The sequence below is a fragment of the Sinohyriopsis cumingii genome, chromosome 6 (assembly GCF_028554795.1).
Source record: "Sinohyriopsis cumingii isolate HCF-2022 chromosome 6, ASM2855479v2, whole genome shotgun sequence".
Lineage (NCBI taxonomy): Eukaryota > Metazoa > Mollusca > Bivalvia > Unionida > Unionidae > Sinohyriopsis > Sinohyriopsis cumingii.
The window spans coordinates 27,204,437-27,231,601 of NC_142966.1; the positions used below are offsets into that span (position 1 = coordinate 27,204,437).

Sequence of the window (27,165 nt, forward strand, 5' to 3'; positions counted from 1 at the left end):
CATATATGTTAGCTGTTAATGTCACTGGGTTCACATTTAGTAAATGGCAGAATGAACATAAAAATATATGTAGAAGTCCCTATTTATTACACAAAACTGTGACACTAAATATAAAAAGAATTCTTTATGGTATGTAAAATAAATCAGATTTTATATTTATCTAAAGGTTTGTGAAAATGGACATTGTGCCTAGAAATGGTGGTCACAGCCTCTGCTGAATCTGCAACTACATTGTGGTGATATACTTTTGGCATTTGCCGTATTATTGACTGGCAGTACTTTTCAGAAGATGGGCATGTTTTCAAAAATTCTGAAGCTACCTATTTTAAGTTCTTCGACATTTCATAAAATTCAAAGGACATATTTAATTCCATCCATTGACCAATATTGGATTGACCATCAGGAACACATATTACAGTCATTACAAGAAAATGAAGTTGTAACTGTTGGTACGTCAGATTTCAGTTAATATAGATAAACTTCAAAGTTATCTGGAACCTAAAAGTATATCCAAGATAAAAATCTCCTTTCAAATTCCAAATATCATGAAAACACCTCCAACCCAAGTAAAGAAAACATAGCGATTGCTGTTGTTTTTGTCGTCATGCTCACCGCTTGGTTTTGATATAAATTGTAACCTGTATTATTGTCGAAAGATGAACGAAGACAAATCCAGGTGATCGATGTGCTTACCTGGTCACTCAGGATCTCTAAACATTATACAAAATATTTTGTATCTTATCTCATCTTAACATGTTGACTTGAAATTTGATCATTCAGCTTGTAAACATATTTTGAAATTTCGGTGGGAAAATAAATTTTAGGTGGGAAAAGGTGAATTTCATCATTTAGTCATTAATTTCATGCTAACTCCCAGTTGTGATCATGTTATAGGTTACTCAAAAACAATGTGGCTGTTGTTATTATAAGATAATAAAAAAATTATTATTATTATTTATTAAAAATGCTTATATGAATATGAACTGCATCCTGCTTTATAGGGGATGGTAGAATGAACAGCCCTGGACATTCAGCCCAGCATTGCACATACACATTCATGGAAAATTCTAGCAACAAAAATATTGTGCATCATAACAATGGACAAAAGAATGACATACAGGAAAAGCACAAATATAGAAAAGGCGTGCTTTGTAAACGGGCCGAATTTATTAAAGGAAAAGAAAAAAGAAATTGTAGAAGTCGTCGGGGATTCACATTTACAGATTATTGCTCTGATCAGTATGTTGGCTTTTGCTTAATTACTCTGATAAAATGAAATGACCTAAACGTATGTGCATGTTTATTTTATTAATAAACAGCAAATATTAATTATGATAATTTTATTAATATAAAAATGTGATATAAACATGTACTGAATGCTGGTTAGAAATATATATCAACGGTTTATATATTTGGTAAATATGGTATAATGACTTACACAATTTTTTGACCATTATAGTAAATTTGTTGTGCATAGGTATGTCCCTGTGACAATTTGCTTAATTAGACAACGAATTGTGCCCAGCATACGTGATATGTAATAATTAAGATGTTAGGTCTTCAGTATATTATATCTGAAGCATTTAAGGTAAAATCAGAAACTATTTCTAATGATACGCGTATTTAAATTCAACGGTTTATAGTGAAATATTTCGTTACATACAAGTGTATGCCACCGATGCCTTTCTTTTAATCCTCAGAGAAAGATTTTCCAGAAATCAAGCATTCACATGATGTATGGCATGGAGCAAAGAATTTAGGCAAAAAACTAATTCAAGTAAGTCACAAGAAACTTTTAATATGAAATATGAATTGAAGTAATTACCAGTAGATATAGAACTTGCAAAACAATAATCTAATATTTAACATAAAAGACAAGTTTCCTATGTATAAAAGATCAAATGTTTGAATGAGAACTAATAATTAGTGCTTTGGCTTGTAGGTTGGTCAGGAGCAATAAAACTGACATCTGTTGGAGTGGACTAAAGATGTTGTTAATCATTTCTAGCACTATGCACACATTTCAGACAACAGGGAGGATTTTACTGTAAGTACATATACAACACTCTTGTTGCTTTATAATGACGTAAGGATGATTTTTTTTGGCAGTAAAATCTTTCCATTCCTTTTTTTGTTTACAACACTTAAAGTTTAAAATACATTGTGAATATTGTCTCATATATATATAGGGTGTATGGAGTGGTATTTTGAACAATGTTGCAAATGAACATGAATGGTTATTACCACATGGTCAAAGTGGAATAAATGCATGTAGTCATAGACCTCTTCCCAGTGAAAGAAGTAAAGAATGGCTCAAAAAGGACAGTCCACTTCAGGTTGCACTGCGCAGAATTGTTCTGGATAAAAGGCTCTTGAACCGGATTCCATACTACCTTAACTTTAGGTAAGTGTGAAAAAATGTTTTGGTGTTTTACTGCTGTTCTTTTAGCTGCACCAATCATTACTAAAAATGATTAGTTTCTAAACTTATGTACTGCATATTTGTTATCTTAACTCGTTCAGCCCCAATCCTGTCTGTAGGCATGATGAGGCTGTATCCTACTTCCAAAAGTGGCCGCTATTGCCAAATAGCCGACAGATGTTGCTCTACAATGATACCCAATAATCTGGACTTTCTACTTGCACTGAAAAATGCAGATGGGAAAAACGTATTTTTTGAGATGCAATTTGTTTACACCAAATAGTCTCCCTTTGTTGGAATCAGATTTTGTGTCCGGATTTTATACTTTTTTGCCTGCAATCTAATTCAGACCAGTCTGAACTAAACACAGACAGGTGAACCTTTGCAAAAGTAGGATAAGGTGGGGATTGGGAGTAAAAAGTGGCCAGGAAAGGAAACTGATGGGTCAGGAAGCACAGAAAAGAAAAATTAACTCCAACTGTTACCCTCCTGTACATGCCAAACGATGTTCTAGCACACATAGGCATCAATCTAAGCAAAAAGGTATTGGGAGCAGATGTATATGGATGTATTCAGAATTGACCCCCAAAATGCGTTCCCTACCCCCATTTCAGGTGAAAAGGAAAAGTAATTTTTGAGGCTGAATGAGTTGATTATTCTCTGCACTGTATTAATAATGCTACTGTACAACATTTGTATTTTCATCAAAACAGATTATTTAATGGGGACTTATAAATTTAAAATAGTTTTCTGCATCTGAATCAATTTATTCATTAAGTCATTTTACTTTAATTTTTCAGAAGTACAGCAAAACTGGAGAATTTCCAGAATTTTATTTTATTTTATGCCTCCAAAAGACATTCATAAAAGCCACCAGCTTTCAGCGTTTTTTAATTTGTTGGCATCTCCTGATCATATCAGTCATATTGACAGAGATGTGATTGTTAACAGAGATGGAACAATAAGGCAAGAAACTTGATTCTTGTTTTTTAATGTAAATATTCATTTTTGTTAAAATATTAATGCTTTACCTTAACGTTGATAAACCATCTCTGTGTGGTACAATTTAATCTAACATAATAAAGAAGAACATTTTTACAACTTAATTTCATAAACCAATTTTGATTAGAATTAGTCTAATAAAATTAGAAAATTCTGTAAATAATCTGAACATTTTTATGATATCTTGGCAAGATACAGGTTTGCTATAGTAACATTTTCATCTGTAGCAAAATGATTTGTTACATGTAATTTTATGCTGTTTATGTTTGGACTTTCTAGAATTTACAAAATATGAAATGACATTGTCCGTGAAATGACATTGTCTTGTCAGATACCAAAGGTCGTTCAACATAAAAAGTGGGAGATGGTCTGCAAACCCAAAGACAGCTGATAAACAGTACCTGCATATTCCGGAAATAATTACAAAAATATTGAAAACGAGGTTAGATGATGGAGTTGGCATGAACCAGACATTTGTGTTGGACATGAATGATCCTAGAAGAATATCTGCTGTACTCGCTCCAATACCGCCATCGCCTCCAGAATAGATTGTTACAAAGCAGAAAACTTGTTTTAAGTTTCAGTCAGGTACCACCTGTTGATATCAAATTGTTATGTTGAGACTATTCTAGTGATTGTAAAGTAACAAATGATACCTACCTTGGACCCATATACAGACTTAGATTAAGTATTTCTTTAAGTGACTACCATGAGCCAAACTCCAGCATCTATCTGACTTCCAAGTAACAATTTATCTTCAGACCACTGTTGATTAAAGCTTTTAAAGACATGAAAATGATACTTTCTTAGAAATGCTTTTTATACATTTTTACAAAAAGGTGAAAGACCTTTTATAACTTGACAATACCTGCTAGTCACTCTCACAAAATCACTGCAAGGTATGCATAAGGCACATTTTTTTAAGCGAGTGGTTAGAGCATCCGCCTCAGATGCGGGAGGCTGTGGGGTTCTATCCCTGGCCGAATCATACCAAATACTTAAAATGGTATTCACAATGACTCACTTGGCATTGTAGAACATGGGGGAGGGGGACTTGTGAATAAAACTGAAGACAATATTAAAGGCAAATTACTGAAATAATTATGTATTCTGAAATCAGCTTAGAGGTTTGAGCCTATGCACGTCCTGCAAGGAAAATACTGTTTGACAATATGGTTGCATTTTGAATATTGAAGATGGAATTCCAGTGTACACTTGACACAAACAATTTATGAAGGGAAAACACTAAAAATTGCATTTCAAAACTACTCTGAATGACCATTTCACAAAAACAAATGACCTCTGCTAACGTTTATTTAATCCATTGTAGCCATTATCTACTGTCTCCCATGACCGATTAGGACTGCATCGCCAAACAGATGAATACTACTGGCCTTTATATAATCCTTGGAAGCTCTGACTGTTTATGAGAGTGTTTGTGCTATTTGTTTTTAAAAATTATTTGCGTATGGCTACTGGTTCCTAAAATTGACATGTGATGCAGGGAGGTATTGTATTATTCAGTCCATAAACCGGGCTAAAATACGTCACTAATAACCATTGTAGTGCCAAAGACATGTATATCCCCATTGTATTTAACCCAATGAGAAATCTTTTGAAAGGGCATCATTGTAGAGGTTGTGTATGTCATTTGTCTTTGTAGTAGATAGGTAATGCCGCGGGTGAATGAGGACTTTGTCTTTGCCTTTATTAAGTTTTTTTTTTTCTAGTCTCAACTTTCATTGTTAAGGGTTAATGTTTGTTGATATTTTATGTTATCAATTTTTAAACCCATACTAAGTCATGATTTGTTCACTGTAGCATAGGCTTTTAAAAACCCTTATTGTCAAGTTAATCTAATATGTTGTTGTAAATTAAGCAGTTTGGTTTATTATTTTAATCAATTTTATTTGTTTCTGAATGGGTTGATTCACCTGTTGATTTAATTGCTTAATATTGCATATTTACATAAAACCTGTTCAAATTTCATATTCAGAATGACATAAATGAATAAGTGTTATCGTATCTATAGTGTTTGTGCTACATTTGAAATGAATCTGAAATTGATGGACATGCCAAGTTAATTTATGGACAGTTTGAAATTTGAAATTAAGATGCTAACAGCTACACATGATCTTCAAGTATAATTGTAAATGTTTTATGATGTATATCTTTATTGCTACATAAAATTAATTTGAAAAAAGATTTGTTATATTTTAACAAAAGGTATGAAAAAGAATACAGTGACTATATGGCAACTATGCATAACTTTCCATCTTAACCCTGTCACATTTTGACATTTAAAAATGGTAATCTTGCACAAACCTGTACATGTGAAGTGAAAACGGTCCAAATTTTATTTATAATAAAAGAAACACAAGATCATCATTCACTTGAGCTGACAATCAGTCGAAATTCACAGCAGACGAAGCTTGTAAATCTCATCCCCAAATTTATGCATGAATTTTTTGACGTACAAAATTCATTTCTGATGCAAATTTGATGCTCACGGTGGAAAACGCAAGCCCTTTTCCAAGCTGATAATTTTGAAATATACTGTGTGCTAAAGAGCTTGGTACAATTCTAAATAGATACCATACAGACCGTTTCTGAGATATTCTAGTTGCCTAAAATCCAAAATTCAACTGATATGGGTCACTAGCTCAGGCTATTGATGTTTCACTGTCTACCATATTGCAAAGTAACTACAGAATGTGCATATGCTTCACATCAGTTTCAAGAACAACACAAGCTCTTAAACACCTAATTCACAAATTGAAATAATTTGGAAAATGTATCTTGTTTTGATATCCTTTCTTTGCAATCGGAGATGCCAATAAGCGTAAAATACAGCATATATAACGTAAGTTGATATATTGTCAATAAGGATAAACTTCCTATACAAAATCTGACATCTCCATGTGTCCTCATGCAATTTAAGTCTTCCGTCTCTTTCGCTGTCTCTTATGTTTACGTCCTAGCGGATAAGTTGGTATCGCTTCTCTGCTGTTGTTTTGGCTCTGGATTTGATTCTTCGGTGGATCAAGTGGAAACCAGCGACTGAAAAAGTTCGTCAACCACATGGATATATCAGGCACGTTTTCCATAATGTTTTCAAATCGAAACATTTCTCGTCCATTTAGTATAGGAGCCCGCCTCTGCCTCCTCTCATCTGCTTCCCCTTCCGCCTGGTATAACGATATAGGAACGATGCTTAATGTTTTTATCATTAGGGGACTTTGTTTTGTTATCGTGTTCTAGAATGGTGTAAGTCTCAGCTAATAGACAGGAAGTCAAACAATCAATCAATCAATCCAGTCTGGTTGTTATGAAATATTTTTAAACATGTCTGAGTCACATCTTGAACGTTAAATCCATTCAACTGCACATAATGTGGCAAATAAAATAATCTTCCTATACGCATACAAGAGATTACGTGTGCTACTGATAATGTATATGGAGAAATGCCATTTTATTAAACGACAAGCACTCACCAAAGACATACAAGTGACAAAAATATGGAAAAGTAAAACAAACAACAAACAAAACAAAACAACGAACAACAAAATAATTAAAAGACAATAACAATAGCAACAAGAAGAAAGAGGTAAACATAGCTACTGGTTTACTGAGTAAAGTGCTCTTACATATGTGAGAGAACTGGGATTTCCTGTGTAAAACTGGATAAATCTTGATTGTAATATTATTCCGTATGTTTAATAATAATAATAATAATAATAATAATAACAATAACAATTAAAATTATAATAATTTCACGAATATGCATGTTTTCATTTCTCTTGTTTAACTGTTAAGCCTGAATGCACTTAGACGGAGGATGTAGTAAGTTTCTTTTACTTTGCTAGATTTTGATAAAATAAGGTCGGATTAGAAGAGTACACCTTCAACATGTTTCCAAAATATTCATCAAGCCGTTTGTATTAGGATTTAAGTGAACAGTGTGTGTGTGTGTGTGTGTGTGTGTGTAAGTGTGTGTTATACGCAAAATGCAATAACTTTCAGGATGTAAAGAAAATTGCTTTCAGCCCGTTCTTAATTCTTAAACGATAGTTATATATTTTCGTAATTTTTTAATACTGAAATTTCAGTTTAGGATACAACAAGACATGTATTAAAAGCCAAGATAACTGTAGGTGAGCATATATACACAATTTAAAAATAGCCGCTTGGGGAACATAATAAAGTTTAATTAAAGCAAGGTGTTCCTCGTCTGACAAAAACGAACACAGACGCCCATACACAGACACGCGTGAAACACTAAATAAGTAGATATTGGCACAGAGAAGCAAACCTTTTAAAATAATAGTGGAGTGAGGGAGGACCAAAGTATTTAATATAAAGTGAATACACGCAAAGTTTTATCTCTATGAATAGCATCGATACAGATTTTCATAAATATAGCACAGCTGTTGCATGTGTTCAGTAAATGTTCGCATTGAATATCCGGTTCCAAGGATCACAAAAATGTTTGCAGTTCCTAGTGTTCGTTTCCATCGGAATCAACAAATACCTGGTGCAATTCAAACTAAAGTGGCTCTTCAAAAATGAAATAAAATGTATCGATCAATGGATAGTTGGCTTGGGGTTGTTTGGGGTCCTGTGATTCACACAACATAGCATCGTGTAGTTGGGAAGACAACTCCAATAACTCATGAATACTTATCGGGGAGTGAAGAATGGTATTATCGTCCTGGAGAAGACACGCTATTTATTCATGTGTATAAATAAATATTTAAAGTGTTAGTAAACGTCAATTACCCCCCCCCCCCCCATTCAATGTTAGCGACAATGTACAGTACGTGACAATGTGACATAGTAGCTCACCAAATGGGCACGAGGAGGCTATGCAAATGGTAGACTATGAAAACCGTCGTTTTTAAGTCAAGGACAAAAGTGGGTGTTGTTGATGCCTATCAGTATGTTACCACTTATATGCCCATGGAGCATGTATAATTGTTTAAACCAGTTTTAATTGCCATCCAAGGCCTGATAAGATACTCTAGTCTGACTATACTTCCCCGTTTGTTTGTACCCCTACCGATTTCAATAATGGAAACCTTTAATGTGATCAAAAGTGCAACGAACTTAGTCAGTTCATTCACTGATTTATAATTTCTAACCGACTTTGAGTAGAGTGGCCCTAACACGGTACTCGTCTGCGCGTTTCATGCTTAACGGAAGTTTTAAATATGATAGACAGACATGCTCAAGATCTATTTCCATTTCCGGGACAAGTCCATTTTCAGCAAAGGGGTGTGTGGATGACTACAGATGTACATACACATGTCTGCTTCCGAGTCAAGCAAAGGAAAGAATGACAACAACAAATTTGATTTTCACGTGGATTTAACAAGCGGTTTAATTTCTATGTGCATGCGTGCAAAGGGATAGAACTCCAAACTCTCAACGTTATAGTAATTTACGGAATTATCCGGCAGTTACCAAATATGATGAACCACGTCATTATGTTGTCTGAGGGAAATAAACTAGCCCATAGTGTACGCAATATGACACCGTTTTAGTATGAAAAGTTCGTTAAGCATGAAAGGTGCTGGGGATGCCAGCATTAGTACCACTCTGCTCACAGTCAGATTAGAAATTATAAATCAATGATGATTCAATTGACTTAGTTCTGTGTAATTTTTATGACATTAAACGTTTTCGTTATTGCAATCGATGGGGGCGGGGATCAAACAAACGGGGAGGTATATTCAGACTATATGCGTTACAGAAATCCGATCAGTGCCTCACTATGCCTGAAACGTAGTGATACAAGTAAGTTGGTACGGTTAGTTCAATGTGCCCTTAAGACATTTGTTGCCAGTGGACAGACAGGGGGTAGAGTCAGATGGGGTATCGTATCGGTCATACGTAAAGTCTGCACCACTTCATTAAGTACTGCATTAAGAGTGAACACCGCCCCGTAGTAGCTACCAGCTGTCGCAAGTGTTTTCTCGCTAACCACCCCCACCCCCATCCAGATATTTGTCTTATTGCGGAGAAATAGTCTTGAGATACCAGCAGATAACTAGGTTATATATACTGTTCAAAATTTGACAGGAATTCAGACTATTTGCTTTTTGGGCGAGATTTGTTCGGATTTATTCAAATGGGCCATTCTATTATTCCATGTATATATGTAACGCATGGTACGCATTTAGTTTCACGGCGTTTGTTTGCATTGTTCAAAGGAGGTAAATTACACATGTTATTGTTATTCAGCAAATCCATGAACAGATGGGTGAGACTATATTCAGTACGATATTTTGCGAAGGAATTTTCTGTATGGTGACAAACGGTTATTATTATGTGCTAATCCGAAGTAATACTTATATTGTGCAATGCGGTATGTGCATGCATACTTGAACATCAATAAACAGTTTATATATCGAGATTTTACGCAGAAAAGTTCTGCTTAGCAATAAAATAATGCACTTAACATCTCCTGCAAACATGACACGTTCGCGTTGTGCATAATCGAATATTTCCGCATAGCAAACCTCAATAGGAGGCCAATGTTGATTCTTATGTTCTTACACGGTGATTTTATAGTTTGGTCATATATTTATAACTAATAGTGTAATAATATAATTAACGTTCAATATTTGTCTTGAATCACAAAATATTGACGGTAGTTAATATTTATTGTCACTTGAATACCTGTTAGCATCATGCACTGTTTGGCTGATTATTACTTGCTGTAATGAAACCGAAGGTTATTAATAGGATGTGTCGTGCACACCAGTCAGATTTCCTTCGACGTGCAATTGCAATATATACTGTACTCCTATTGTGCAAATCGACTTCCAAAAATGAAAGGGATTGTTATCATTCTCTACATAGAAATTAACTTAAAGTAATCATATTTGAAATATATATATTTATTTCTGCTACATAAACATTTAGTGAATTTTGGTACTAAAGAAAATGAAAACCAAAGACAGTGTAGCATAAAAAAGGGGATACTGTGCCTATATAAAACGTATGATATTTAAGTACATTTGTATGACTATTTTTAATGTAACAGAAATAGTCATCCATTTCACATAATTATTGTATTTGTTTAAATTTGATTGTTATTAGGAACTTAATGTTACTTCTACGAATATTGTTAAATCTTACTAGTAAATTGTATTATTTACCACGAGTTGTTAGGACTGTTTATTATGATATGTCATGAACTACAGGCAACATAATAAGACTGTATATAAATTCTGGTATATTAATTTATGTATTGACATTTTAAGACTTATATAGATCCTTTATTTTTCTCTTTCAGAGTTTATGTTATTTATATACTTGTATAGATGTGTATTTTCGTTACATATAAGTAGCTGATGTAATGGTCGTGATTTCTACCGGGACTTCATCTGTTATCCGACGATGTTCTATATACCATATTATATTGCAGCCAATTAAAGGTTTCAAACTTAGTATTGCCAAAATCCAGAAAGAAGAAAGTAAACTCTCTAAATGTAAGTGCGTTTGCGCTGAAAATTAAATTTGGGTGAACACGTTACAATATATTTAATAAACAGAGAGTAGGGAGTCTATATATATGTAGTGAGAGTTGTCTTTTGATATCTTTCATATTTCATTTATCGGGTGTTTGGACTTTGTGGATTAATATAAAAAATGAAACTTTTATTAGCAGATATCCAGCATAATAAATACATATATCTACGTAGTATACTGATATTCCCATGTTGCTTATTGAAAAGTAGCCTAAAAGACCATAACTAACTTTAAAATCTTTAATTTTTGTCTCGTGCAAGCGGCTTGGGAATTTTATAGAATATGCCCTTGCACAGTGAGTGGAGTTTATCAACGTATTACTACTATACCTTGCAATGTTTATTAAATCTGTCGGTGGAAATAAGCAAGATATATGTCTAGAGATCAAGTCGGACAGAAAGAATAAAAAGTCGACCTACCCTTTCTTCCTGATATTCCATGGGATTCACCACCGGCATTAATCTGTTTGACAACATCGTCAGAATCACTAACAGCAGAAAGCCACCGACTTGCAACAACTGAATAAGTTATGAACATAAAGATTGTGACATTTCTCATTTGCCACACTTAATCATAATATTAAACAGCAAAACCTGAAATTGAGAAGTGTTGAGAGCTTACAACAAGTTCTTTAAAATTTAAATATCTTGTTTTTCAGCGGTACTCATGAATCTACAGTAATTTATTCATTTTAATTTTCATGATGATTTAACCGATGTTTGAGGTATGAAAACTCCGCAAAAACTGTCATCTGTTCCGTTCTATGCAGGAGCAGCCGCCATACTGACTCATGTTGCCAGCCATTCGCCCAGCTTGGGTGTGAATTGGAATTATATTAAAATATAATAACTTTACATCATACCAAATGACATGTCGACATAACATTTTACGACTTTTATCCCAATGACCTCGATTTACCAGACATTTAAGCAGAGTTATCTTTTCACGTTCGATCACCTTAACAGATTTAATACAGGATAATAGTAAATTTGCATTTATTCCATTTCTTCATTACCCAAATTACATTTTGTCACAAACTTGATCCTATTATACCCTGAGTGAATAATTTCACTGACGTAACTGACGTAAACAAAACTGATTTTTCGTTAACAAACCAATTTGGTGCAACTTTAAACGGTTATTTATTATAATTTGCAAAAGGAAATCTCGTAATATTTCATTGATGCTTCGAAAGATATTGATCAGAAAAAATACCATATCATTGTCTGCACCGAAGATAAATGATTTGTTCTTCACATCTCTTGGACGGGGTTTTCTTCTGATAACGAATGGATAGTGATCACATCTTAGTTTACGCTCTTGTGTGAAGCTGACGATCTTCCATGCACACACCTTCCCATGTGGACTGATCTGGACTTTGTAGGAGTAGAAGTCATGCCACTGGTCCGTAGCAGCTGTGACGTCATAGACTCCGGTCTCAAGGCCGTTGATCACAAAGGTACCATTTTCTCTGTCGGTAACGTTAGATAAAAATGACATTAAAGGCTAGAAACGATAGATCTCATTCATGTCATAGCCTGCAGAAACTTAAAGAACACCGATAGCTTCGGAATAGTGCCTCGTGCCTCCTCACCCACAGCTATCCTAAAATACAAGTCATGCATGTTCTGCAGGCGTTCAGTACTGACTATTTCAGTAATGGGTATAATTGTTTCGAATTTAATTCCACATTAATTAAATGGGTATTACGATCTTCATATATGTACATCCAAATTTCTTTGCGATGTCATTATATAAACGCCCTGAGAAATACTTACGGCCAAAAAAAAATGTTAAAAAGTAGATGGATTTTTATGAAAGAGGTCAGCCTAACTGTGTGATCCAATTCAAAGCGGATAGAATGTCGCGCGCAGTGATTTAATAACATAAATTCGCACTACTCTGTTATTTGTTATGAAATACCCCAAGTCTTCTTTTCTTGACTCAATTTTGTTCCGGGCCATCGTTGTAAGTTTCCGTTGAGAGAAATTATTTTCATCTCGAGGTATTTTTTACTATATTTGAATATAACTGCAGTGAGAGCATTCAACAATCAGAATTGAATTGACTTTGATAAACTATATTAATATTATACTTTAACACAACAACAGTCTAATTAGTTTGATTTGAGTAAATGCGCCTGCACGACGACGTTGACCTAAACTTTCGTTTGAAATGCAAACTGGCTAACCAAAGAATAATTTTAAATCTACTTGATGGTTTCGCCGAGACTTCATACACTTCCGGTATTCGTGAAATAACAGATGACCATCACCCTTTATCTTTAGTGAAAGTGTGGAATATCCGTATGTTTTTGTCATGATGTACCGCGCTGATATGAAGCTATCAAACCACCTCTGCAGTTTATGGTGAAATTTTTCTTGTAGTTGTCTTAACTCATTTTTCATCCTGAGATTCGAACCCAAGCAGACAGAAGTGAGATGTCTGTTATCTGTAAATGCGAGCGTCTTAGTCCACTCGACCATCTGTGAACCCTTTTGGGGTGCAGTTTTCAAACTCCATTTTATGGGAGTGTCGTCACTGCCGTGCGAATGACGTTACTGACTAACCAATCGGGAGACATAAATCTATCAGCTACTGGCCACATGCGAATTTGAAAACGACCAACCACAGCAAAAAATGTCCTTGCTACGTTTTGAGCGAAATCAAGTTGATTACTTATTCCTTATTCCTGATTCAAATATTTTCACATACATTTGAATAATTGTTCCTTATTCAAACCGAGTTTTTTATATTATTTATTAGTAGTGAAGCGGGGTGATTCAGCAACAATGGGAATTAGCATTACGCACCCCCACCCGGCCTGTTTAGCGACAAGCATTATAGCGACGTTGGGAATTAGCATTACCAGACCCCCTTGGGCCTGTTTAGCGACAAGTACTTTAAAATACACCATGGGCCACTATAGCGACAAGGGAAATGAAGCATGGGACTATTGAGTTTGTATAGCGACAAGGGAAAGATAGTGTCTGGCGTCACGGTAGGGGAGATTGGTAACAATGTAGTAGCTAGGGAAGGTGACGTCACAGTACTGAGCAAAGAGCTGAGTGTACAGAGAGAACACGTACAAGAAACAAATACTTATACAACGTTTAAACAAACTTTGGGGGAGGCAGGAAAGTCATTTCTTTTCGAGGCAAATGAGGGGCCCTGAAAAGGGCCTTTTGGGTTTATGTTGACATTATTCCGTTAACATAGAGGACATCGTATAGGTCTTCTTCTTTTCCTCAAACTTTGTCTGACTTCTGGTCCGTAAATCATGACCCTCTTCAAACAGCCTTGTCTCTCCACATACATTCTTCTTTTCTAAATGCTTGCATCCGTCATTCTGACAATGGTCCACGATGATCTGACATACATGGGTAAGTCCGTACGGAAGAGCATTGAAGACACGAGAGTAGAGGATTCTAGGTTGGTCCACATCTTTGTGACGAAAACAGGTGAAGGAATATAGCGAACTGTGGTTATTTATAGGGGAAGGGAGGATCGAAACGGATTGAGTTCATTCACCAATCCAAACGCCCGTTACAAATTTCAGTCACCAGAGACAGCAGTCTGTCACATCATTTTCCGAATAATGAGGCGCTAGCGTCTGTGCGCATTCAATCCATGCGACAGTTTTTCAAACATGACGGAAACTAAGAGAATAAAGAATTGTATAAATAAAATTATTGACATAAATCAAAGCTGTGGGGGGAAGGGGAAAATATTATGAATAATGCTCTATCTATAAGTGCTATAATTGAATTATTAAACATCAAACGAGAAAATGGAGTCATGGATCTATTCGATCATGAAAAAGCTTTTGATCGAATAGAACATGACTTCATTTTTAAAACATTAGAAAAGTGTGACTTTGGATCTGACATGATAAACTGGGTAAAAGCCATGCACAATAATATAAGTTCTAAAATAATAGTAAATGGAGACCTGTCAAAAGAAATAAGTATACAAAGGTCAGTTAGACAGGGCTGTCCCCTATCTATGCTGCTATATGTAATAGCTATAGAATCCCTGAACATAAATATCAACCAAAATAATATTCAGGTAATACAAAAAACCATATATGAACAGAGATTTCAGAGCTATATTACATGCAGATGGCTGCACTAACTTCACCAGAGCTGTATCGTCCTTCAAACATTTACAACACGAATTCACAAAATTTGGGAAAGCCTCTGGTTCAGCTATTAATCACGACAAGACAGATATTTTACTAATAGGCAACTGGAGGGGCAACTACCCAGGTTTGACCCCCTCCACCTGATTAAGAAACAAGTAAAAGCACTAGAAATTACATATGGAATCAACTCTACTCACAAAAACTACAGTGAGTTATTAATCAAGATTGAAACACACATAGAAACTTGCCTGCATACGAAAATAGACCTCATTGACCTCATACAGGTAGCTAAAATCTACATGTATAGCCAATTGAACTACAAAATGAGTTCGATACAGCTAACAGAAGCAATGATTAATAACATTGAAAGGAAAATGCTGAGCTTTATTTGGGACAACAAAATCCACCATCTAAAGAAACACTATATATGCAGACCTAAGGACAAAGGAGGATTAGCCCTACCTAACCTGAGTCGGATACAAAAATTCAATATTTTGAACAGATTTAAATATCTAAATAACTTTCCCTAATTACCATGGGAAGCTATTTACATCTATATATATGGATACCTATGCCGTTTTAATAACATAATATATCAAAACAATATACTAACTAAGCTATTAAAAAACCCTGGGAGGTGTAAAGGAATAAGTGAAATATTATATAAATATAGAGATAAGAAAGATATACGGGACAAAAATAAGAAGATATATAATATATTAAATGAGACAGCAAGTCAAGATAAACATCCAATGGGGCCCCGAGTGGCCGAGTGGTCTAAAGCGCTCTCCGTTACGGATCACTACCATCTCACCTCTGTCTGCGTGGGTTCGAGTCTTGGATTCGGCCAATGTGGATATGTGAGAAAGCTTGCCAGTAGCTTCTCGTGGGTCGGTGGTTCTTTCTGGGGTTTTCCCGGGTTCTTCCTCCACCATTAATACTGGCCGCCATGTATAGCCTTTCGTGTGCTGAAAAATGGCGTTAAACCCTACAACAACAACAATAAACATCCAATAGAACTCAAACATCCGAATCTAAACTGGCCAATACTATGGAAAACCTTCGTGGAAATTAAATCACCAGCTATACAAGGTAGAATATTTCTATATCTACATGGAAGCTGGATGACCGGTGAGGCGGCTTTTAATAGACATATAATTAACATAATACCACGATGCAGGCTATGTAATAACCATACTGACTCAAAAGAGCATCTAATATTAAGATGCCCAAAGAAGAATACAGAGAGACAAATAAAAAAAAAAATTATAAGTAAATATGGAACTTTTAATGCTATGCAGTTATTATTTACAAATAATATTGAGGAAAAGAATATATACAATGACCTAATAGGGTATATTAACACTATTATGAAAATAAGAAGGGAAGATTTTGAATCCTAATTCTAATTTCTAAAATATAATCCAAAATGAATAAGATATAAATACATTGTTCATAAAAAATTATTAAAAAAAAATCTATTTACTTATTTTATTTTGTATATTACCATAATAAGACAGAATTTTTTCTGTAAAATAGAGGTCCTTGTAAGACTGCGCTATCTTGACAACAAACAGCTACACATACAGCACATACATAAACACAATTACTACTGCTTCTATCCACACTATATTTCTAAAATACAACTATTCTACGACCAATTATCTACTCACACTAAAATGCTTCTATACTATACAAACAATATAAGAACAACTAGAAAAGATTCGATTCAGTAAAGCCAGTCCGAACACAAACACAAGAATAAAAGCAATCAAACAATATAGCACCATACATATATAGCATACACCGGACAATATCGATCTATTCGCCTGGATCACTTATGTAAATAACTTCAAAATCCAGCCAGGTCAATGGAGCTTTGAGACACTAGAGTAAGGCAATGTGTAAACACTATCAAAATTTATCCAAATGAAATTTGAAAATAAAAATATACAAGCAACATACTAAATAATAATATTAAAAAAACCCCCATAAAATCCTTTAATTTTAGGAACTAGGGGTTCGTCAAATGATGTAATTCTGAGGCAGACCACACCAATAACGGAAACTAAGAAGACGATGAATTGGGGTGCACCGGCCATGGAGACGAAAAGCGATGGAATAGACTGGACTACACAAGTCAACACTGACCTACTTCCAGAAGAGGTTAATTTTAATCGGGATTTTGTCGATTTTCTTTCGCAAGAATTTGTTCCGGAACCAGTACCTTCGCCACCTTCTCCTTCTTTACCACACGTGGAGAATTTTAAACAGAGACAGAAAGAAGAATTGGAGAAATTTATACAGCAGCAAAAGGAAGGAGAACAATCTGTTCTTCTTCAACAACAGCAAGAAGAAGAAATAAGAAGAAAACGACAGGAATAAGAAGCAGCTAAGAAACAAGGTAGTGAAAGTCAAACGGTCACGATACTTTTAGACATTTTAGCAGAGTTAAGAAGTCTGAAACAAATGTATCAGACTTCTTTATTACAACCGAAGAGAAAAAGACTTTCCCGAGCTAAACAACCCAACCCTGTGACTACGCCTGCCGTACCACCCTTAGTGATTTCTACCAAATCATCATCGACATTAGGCAGTTCAGAAGTAGGAGTACGTTTTGTCTACTCAAGAATGGCTAGTTAAGATTTGTATGTTCAATCACCATGTTGCTACAGCACGCACATTTGTTCAAAATGGATGAGCTCGAGAAATACCTGAGTGATCTCGATAAGGCTAACTGGATAAATCGTAAGGAGAAATGGAGAGATTGTAGAGTAACCGGAAGAGATCGCCGAGTGAGCTGGAGAAATCTTAGGTTGAGCTGGAGAGATCGTAGGGTGAACTGGAGAGAATGTAGGGTGAGCTGGAGAAAGCTAGCTGGAGAGACCTTAGGGTGGACAAGTTGACGAGGGCCCGTTGGCGAGGACTAGCTGGAAAGAATGTAGTGTGAGCAGGAAAGGGCGAGCTGGAATAATCTATAATTAGTTGTCTGTGGGTTGTTCTTGTTAATGTGGGGTTTAACGCCATTTTTCAGCACACGATAGGCTATACATGGCGGCCAGTATTGATGGTGGAGGAAGAACTCGGGAAAACCCCGGAAAGAACCACCGACCCTCGAGAAGCTACTGGCAAGCTTTCTCACATACCCACATTGGCTGAATCTTAGACTCGAACCGCCGCAGACAGAGGTGAGATGGCAGTGATCCGTAACGAAGAGCTCTTTAGATCACTCGGCCACTCGGGGCCCCTTGTCTGTGGGAATGAAATTATTTATTATTTTGTCAGGAAACTGACAATCAAGGTCTTCAAAAAATAATAGAAAATTGATTTCGCTGGAGCCTGGTAAAATTAACTTACATTATTGTTCTTATAAGTGCATTCAAAAATCAAAAGCGGCTGACCCAAACCAGTATAAAATAAAAAAGTGAAGTATACAATCCCAGGAAACAATATTTGTTTTCGAGATATTGGTTTTGTTGCATCAACCAATCTAATGTAATGAATATTCCATCCGTTACGAATTTACAATGTAATTTATGCATCATTTCCTAGATGAGAGGTGTGCTTTATGTATGGTAATATGTATAATATATTTATCTAGGTTACGTCATTCAGCGTTTAGCAAGTGCATTTTGTTACCTGCATTGTGTATTGGAACACGCTGACTCACGAATAATGAAATTATATTGTATCATGTATGATTCCACCAGAACATGGGTCAATATATTCCATAATTCCTTTTTTTTTTTTTTGGCTGTGCACGCGCTGCCAAAATACGTACTAATTCGCGATTTGCATTCTTTTGGTCAGCGAGCGCTATGGAATATGATTGGCTATTGGTCACATGACCCTTTTCTAAAAAAAGCACCACGTACATGTAATGTAGAGCGTCACTTTTATCTTGTCCAGCGTTCGGAGCAGACGGAAGTAAAGCATCGGGTGACATTGTACCCATTTCATCCATTCCATAATGTCTCAAGCTATGTTAGATAAACACAGTCAAGCTGCAATGGTTAGTTCTAATGAAATTTGATATGCTTGCTTCACATTACGGGGAATTCCAGAAATAATGTATTATGCATTAGGTGACGTTCGCTACCGTATTTGTTGACATGATTTCAACTTCGGTGAATTATCACCGCAATTAACCTATGTAAGTGAAGGCGAGAGATCATTACGATAGATATAATCCTGTCACACATAAAAATTGTTCCCTCAGGACTGATATACAGGTATATTAACCGTCACTCTTCACCTTCGTTAGAAGGCGAACTCACGTTGCACATTCACCTTACGATATTCACGACTTTCAACACCTAAAGGTAAATACTTCACCTTCGCCTTATTTACCGCCCCGATTTAAGCAACTCTTTCTTGTACTTCCATAACGTGAATTCTATGTGATATAAATCATTGCAAACATATTCTTAAATCCACTCAAGGAGAGGTGGAGAAGGTGAAATTATATTTGAAGCTCCATTGCACCTTCCCCCCTTTGTCTCCCGTGATTCTTTGGTTTACATAAGTCTGGTATTAAATCTTAAATGTTTATGTATATGAAACTATGTTAACATTCAGTAATTGTATGTTCATCTGCTTTTGTACTTAAGGTCATTTACAAATAAATACTTTCGAGGTTGATTTTATAGGTCTTAAAAGCTAGACAGTAGGACCCAAAAATATTCTACCCGGATACGGCGTTAAACTAATACAAGTTGGTGTATACCTGTTAGAGTGGAGTCAAACCATAAAAAGCTGTTAGATTGGAATCAAGACATAAAACAGTTGAACTTTAAAAAGAAATTAATAATGAGCTAGAACATTTTTAGTACTAAGTGAAATATTTGACACAGCAGAAACAAAATTAGAAAAATCATTCAGCAAAAATACAACCATATATTGGAGCAAAAGCTCTTGCAACTGAAGAATCAATAAATGACTGAATAATTGTAATTACCGGTTAAAGAATTTTAATAAAATGTTATATAATTGTAATTACAAGTAAAATAATTGTAATAAAAGGTTAAATGAGCTAAATACAGAGTCCGGTAAATTTCAGGATGAATTAGTGGAACGTACTACTTTTTGATTGTCGTTATACACCAGATGGTTCTTTCTTAGTTGTTTCCATTAAAGTAAGAGAATCGAGACAAGTAAATCCCAGTCAATGGGTTACATTATTTGTCTCCCTAATAGGCTCTCTCATAGATCATTGTTCGGAGCAAATAAAATCTGTGATATCTTAGCGAGGGACGAAACCACGTGTTAAAATATATCATTCTTAGAACCACAAGAAGAAATATATCCGATCTTTCCTCAGGACAAGGACAGTTTCATTTTATTAGATATCACACTTGCTGCAGAATGTAAGTTTAGAAGACTAAATTCTCTCTTTGCACAGCACCACACCCCCGTTTCGTAAATACAAGTCACTTTCATTGGTTAATCATAAAATTATAAGTGTCTTCAGAGAGATGTGAGATTGGGATGACATAATCTGAAGCAGTAAATTAGCTTCTTTTTTTCACATTTGGCAACCTATTTGATCATATCTAACCACCATCAAGTCCGATTCAACAATGTCTCACAGCGGGTTTATCATTGTTGTCAAGAAATTATGGAAAAACAACTGCATAGAGACGCGAACAAAAGTTGCGTCAGATTTCTTCAGCTAAAAAATAAGTTTCATGTCGGAAATGCAAAAGTTTCTACTCATTTGTTCTTGCTCACAAAGTGTTCGTGTTTTATTTATTTATTTTTTTGCTGTAGGCCTGCACAATCAAGCAACACATGACATGATGGGATATTTTATTTGTTCACATGTGAAAATATATGAATATATTTTTCATTTGTGAAAATATAGGAACGAAAAATGTATTTAGATATTAAATGATTATATTTCACAATTAATTATAAAATAAACTTAATTCTTATATGCCAAACGTTAATAATGAAAGTGTTTTATAAAATATGGAATGCAGTAGAATAAAAGAATGCAGACATAAAATTGTGACGATGAAAACACTAGAGAAATTTATTATTAGTAATTGGCAGGAGCATCAATAATAATTTGGGGAGCGATTGCCATCACTAAAACAAATGTCAAAATGGCCGCCATCATTTAACAGGCTTATGGCACCTACTCTCGATTTTGTACCGTTTTCGTGACATATCTCAGTTGTTGAATTAATTTCCGACTTAAGTTATTTGATCCTCTTGAATCTAATAGAAGAAAGACAGAGAAAGACACGATTAACATTTAATGAATTGCAAAAAATTAATAATGTTATGAACGCAGAACAAATATAATTGATTAAATCAATGAACCAAGATTGGCTTATATAGTTTTTAAATGATTTGATAATCCGTTTGGTCTATATTCTTCTAATAATCTCGAAAAGAAACACAGAAAATATAGGAAATATGAGTTTTCTAATTTGTATCAGCCCTCTGATAAACAAATAACTTATGATTACGAGTATTGTATAATGGGTGTACTGCTTTTTATTGGCTTTAAATGAAACAAACTGCCAGGACTGCACTACGATAGGACTGTTGAAATTAGAACTACTCGTATAAGGACTACTTTGTATAGATTATATAATACATTGCAAAAACAAGCAAATGAAGTAGAAAGACTACATTTACCTCTATTAATTGGTTTCATTAATACGATTGGCTTATTTTCTTCTCTTGTAGTAACTCGTATCACATTTCATCTATCATTGTGGTCTTATGGAGAAAATTACATGACGGTCATATTGGATGTCAAATCTGCGCCACATTGATTTAATACGGAACCAGTTAGAGATTTCGAAAGTGTTTTGGTGAAAACCCGATGTCGATATAACAATCAATCACGGAGGTGCAGCAATGGCGTTTGTACTTTGTACCTCTGTGAAACGTCACAGGCAGTGATATCAGTTTAAAAAAATAGTCTGTGAAACGTCACACGCAGTGATATCAGTTTCTAAAAATAGCCATTCGGACGCGGTGAACCGGTGTAATGGCATTCAGTGTTCTTTTCCGTAATATTTTTCGTATTATTGTTCTTACTGAAAACCATGTACCAGACGTTAAATTTGTTCATCTGAAAACAGACGTGCATTCCAATATTTTGTTACAGTGGTGCTTAAGCCTGCAGACTGTATAAATCATATAATCAAAGTTGATGAATCTTTCTAGAACACTATAATACACAAATTGCTTGCATTTCATCACCGATAGATATACCCTGAATATTTTGAGAGGGATGTATGTAGGAAAGTGACTATTTCTTATATTTTGTTTAGCGCACAAAATTACACTCTGCTTAATTGATGTTATATTATGCATGTAGAATCTATAAATGTTTAATATGTATTCCATAAGTATAAAAACAATGTATCGATGTTTTCTTTTTTTTTTTTGTGGGGGGGGGGGGGAGGGTATTATGCATTAGTAATTTTATTAACCTTTTCTGATTCCGATGTGTTGATCGGTAACAAAGCTAAAAAAAGAGGAGAAAAAATTTATATGTTTATTTCAATGTCCGTTTTACAAACAAATCTTAACTTTGAATAATAGTTTAGAACATATAAGAATGCATTATGTTCATTAGAGTTATGTTGTTGAAGGGAAGATTACTGGTTGATTATACTTATAATATGTGAATAATACATTTCCTTAATTAAAAGCTATATACAATTACATTTTCCAAGGGAAATGCCAGCCCTCCCCCCCCCCCATTAAATAATGTCGATGAAGTATTCTTATATGTGATTTATGTTTTAAATAAAGAGGGGTATATATAGTAAGTGACCATTTCTTGCATTTTGTTTAGCGCATGAAATTACAGTCTGCTTATTTGATGTGATATGCTTGTATAATCTATGTTGCATAGATATTCCATATATTGAAAAACAATGCATCAATGTGTGTTTTGGGGTATTATTTGTTTGTTTGTTTATTTTGGTGGTATTATGCGTTAGTGATTTTATTAACCTTTTCTGATTCTGATGTGTTAATCTGTAACAAAGTTAAGAAAAAAAGATAGTAAATTTATGTTAACTGTTTTACAAACAAATCGTAATTTTGAATGACAGTTTAGAACATATAAGAATGCATTATGTTCATTAGAGTTAAGGTGTAGAAAAGAGCAGGACTGGTTGATTATATTTATACTATGTGGGTAATACATTTCCTTAATTAAAAGATATATACAATTAAATTTTGTCGGGAGGTACAATTTTCTGCATGTAATCATGGAAACAACAACACAAAAACTTCTGTCCCTAATGTCAACAGCCAACCTTAAAATAATACATATTTTACACACAAACACTAACTGAAAAGAAAACAAAGTAGATATAAATATATATTATTGGTTTCAACACATTAATTTGGGACACATACATACATACATACATACATACATACATACATACCTCTCAGGTGGCCTAGTGGTTAGAGCGTCCGGCTCGGATGCGGGAGGTCGTGGGTTCGATCCCCGGCTGAGTCATACAAAAGACTTATACAAATGGTACTAACAGGCGCTTAGCATTAAGAGGTTAGTGTTAGGACAGGTTGGCCCCAGTGTCAGGATAATGTGACAGAGTGGGACATCATGCTAAATGTCTGCGGCATGATGCCCCAGTGCTAGGCATCACTATAAACTGCCTCACTGCAGACATCGTAGCGATATGACTGAATTTTTTTTAAAGCTACGTTAAAAAATCTAAATCACACACACACACACACACATACACACACACACCCATCCATCCATGCATACATACATACATACATACATAATATGCACATAGGAGAGTTTTACTAAAGTCTGACTCTACATCCCCGTTTGTTTGTACCCCCCAACCGATTTCAAAAACGAGAACGTTTAATGTGATAAAAAGTGAAAAGAACTAAGTCAATTGAATCAATGATTTATGATTTCTAACCTGACTGTGACCAGAATGGCACTGATGCTAGCATCCCCTGCACCATTTCATGCTTAACGGACTTTCCATACTAACACGGCGCCATACTGCGCACACTCTAGGCTAGTTTATTTCCATCAGACAACATAATGACGTAGTTCATCCTGTTCGGCAACTGCTGAATAATTGCGTAAATTACATAACGTTGAGAGTATGAAATTATATCCCTCTGCATATATGAACATCGAAATTAAACCGCTCGTTAAATCCACACAAAGAGCAAATTTGTAGTTGTTATTATTTTCCTTTGCTTGATTAGACATTATCGGAAGCAGACAACTTGTGTATGTAAATATGTAGTCGTGATACACCCCTTGGCTGAAAATGGACTTGTCCAGAACTGGAAATGGATCTGAGCATGTCCGTCTATTACACTGAAAACTTCCGTTAAGCATGAAACGCGCAAAAGACGAGGTGTTAGGGACACTCTACACAGAGTCAGGTTTGAAATGAATGAATTGACTAAGTTCCTTGCACTTTTTGTCAAATTAAAGATTTCCATTATATAAATCGGTATGCGGGTACACACAAACGGGTTTGTATTATCAGACTATAAACGAAGATTGGAAAACAATACAAACGGATGACAAAGAAATAAAATGAACAAAATTATTACTGTACACGCTCACATATTATAGTTGAATATATGAAAACATTACATAGTGAAGGAAGTGCAAAAAAAAAAAAAATAATATTTTTGCATATATGTCGCGATTTACTACTTGTTACTAAGCGTCTCTCGGTGCTTTGTCCGAAAACAGTATGGCGGCAGCCGGACACAATGATGTTATGGTCTATTTTTTAGCATAAGGTATATTTAAGTACAAGCGCCATAGAAGTTTCAATGGAAGCCATATTAAAACTCCGATAGGCACATTTATATTCAGGACTATCTTATATCATAGGAAGTATTATTGATATGACTTTCCTTTTTGGATGAGTAGGGATAACAAAATATTCAAGACCGCAGTTATGGTGGCCATACTGGCTAACCATCACGTACGACTTGAGATAAGATTATCAAAATAGTCGCAGTGAGTGCATATATTGGAGGTCACACTGACACCATTTTCATTTGTGATAGACTAGACATGATAAGAAGTCTTCCTGTGAATAACCCATGCTAATATAAACATTCATTCAAAAGGAGTAGTCACAAGATTTTCAAGCTGGCTGCTGTGGCGGGCTCATTTAGATTTCCGATCGTACCATTTTCATTAAGCAAAAAACTAGAATTTGGGGTGAATTTGTATGTAAAGTTCCACTGCAGTCCTACAAGTAGGTATTAGAAGTAGTTATAAGAAACTTGTTCTATCAAACGGACGGTGAATAGGTCACATTATTAGCTCTTGTAATACACGACAAATAGAGATAACAACGGAAGTTTAACAATTTCTACTTAAAATATAGGCAAAACATTGGGCAGATAGGAGATGCAATGGACCTCGAAACCACATTTAAAGGTTTCTGTACGAACGAACTTTATAACTACGGCATGTGATTGTGACGTATTTAAAAATGATACTTGAGCTTCAAATATTTGGGTTGATTTGTGGACCGAATTTGTTCTCCATTCATTCAGTATGTCTGACGTTAATGAGTGGAAACGATTGAGCCTCAGATAAATTGAATATTTGTGTCAAAATTAATCATGTTTAATGGAGTGGGTAGAGAGGGATAACGGGACACATCACCTTAAACATTTCGGCAAACATAATGTATAATATATATGAAAAACATTGTGTTGTAAAGATTTAACAATATTCTGAGGCAACCCTTGTGCGTGTATTTAATTTCGCAGGAACAAGTCAGATACAGTTAGACACATTACAGAGAATATATATATATATATATATATATATATATATATATATATATATATATATATATATATATATATATATATACGTATGAATTTTTTGTCTTGTAATGCTATCTAAGAAGTGTCTGGATCAGAATATTTGTTTCCTAGATTTATGGTGAATCATTTTTCAACATTAATCGAGAGATACAATATATTTGTTTTTACCTCAGATGACCAATAAATTCGCCGCCATTGATTAAAATTCTTGTTTCTTTTGTCCATCCGTTGTATCTGTCTTCGTTAATTTCCACGTTTCCCTCAATTGTGAATTCTTTTTCTTCTTTCATGTCTGTATTTTCCACAAGCGAAAAAATGATGATAATTAGAGCTGTATATAATAGTGACATGTCTGTGGTATTTGAATACTGTTATACAACAAAACTGATCTAAAACTAGCACACTTTTTTGACTATTGTTTCGGGGATCCCTCGATCTAAAAATAGAATTGCTTTTCATATACGTAACATCAGCATTATTTTTAGAGAAGATTCCTGCGAACATTATCAATTGTCCTGGAAATGTAATATATGCGGACATTGTAATGGGCGGTGGGATGTTTTTTCTCTGGTGGTGACCTTTGCTGGGTGTCCCGCTTGATTTTGGTTTTTCGTTATATAGTGGTAGACCGCCCTCGATGCTATTGCCCGGTTCGAGTAAATATAAACATAAGTGGTGAAACGTATAGGTGAAATAGATAGAGATTTGAGCAGATATACTGAACAAACCAACATGAGCCCACGTACATGTAAACAAACAATTTAATCAATTACATAAAACAACTGTGAAAATTCATTGCATCAGGATGAATACTCTGCTTTTAGAAATTTAAACTTTCACCGAATTACAAATAAAAAGCAAATAGATTTAAATAAAACAGCCGATCTGTTTACTGATAAATTTAGTTCATCATAGGATCGAGTGAACAATCGGAGTCAACGTCTTGTACGATTGCATAACTTGCTCGTCCTCAGTTTGTTCTGCTTCCACTGTAGCTGTTCAGACCCTTGGATCTCAGGATGATACTTTCCACCATCCGTCTCAGGATACTCTCAGAATACGTTTCAGAAATTAATACGTCGCAGGATTGCGTCACAGGATTGTACGTCCCACTGCACTTCTCTCTATACTTCTCAGAATGTATCTCAGGGTAACGTCACATCATACGTCACAGTAGCTATTTCTCCCTTTGCTTTCAACGTTCCTCCCTCTAATCGCCAAA

At 34.9% G+C, this 27,165-nt stretch overlaps 1 protein-coding gene across 1 annotated transcript; it reads right to left on the reverse strand.

Moving 5' to 3' along the window:
• Positions 1-1,772: 1,772 nt before the first annotated feature.
• Positions 1,773-26,359, reverse strand: LOC149796541 (endoplasmic reticulum membrane protein complex subunit 7-like). Its single transcript, XM_089961245.1, has 4 exons — positions 26,112-26,359; positions 12,176-12,431; positions 11,380-11,478; positions 1,773-6,612 (listed from the first exon to the last, which is right to left on the reverse strand). The coding sequence occupies exons 1-4, from the start codon at positions 26,291-26,293 to the stop codon at positions 6,361-6,363; spliced, it is 789 nt and encodes a 262-aa protein (XP_089817371.1). The 5' UTR covers positions 26,294-26,359; the 3' UTR covers positions 1,773-6,360.
• Positions 26,360-27,165: the final 806 nt, after the last annotated feature.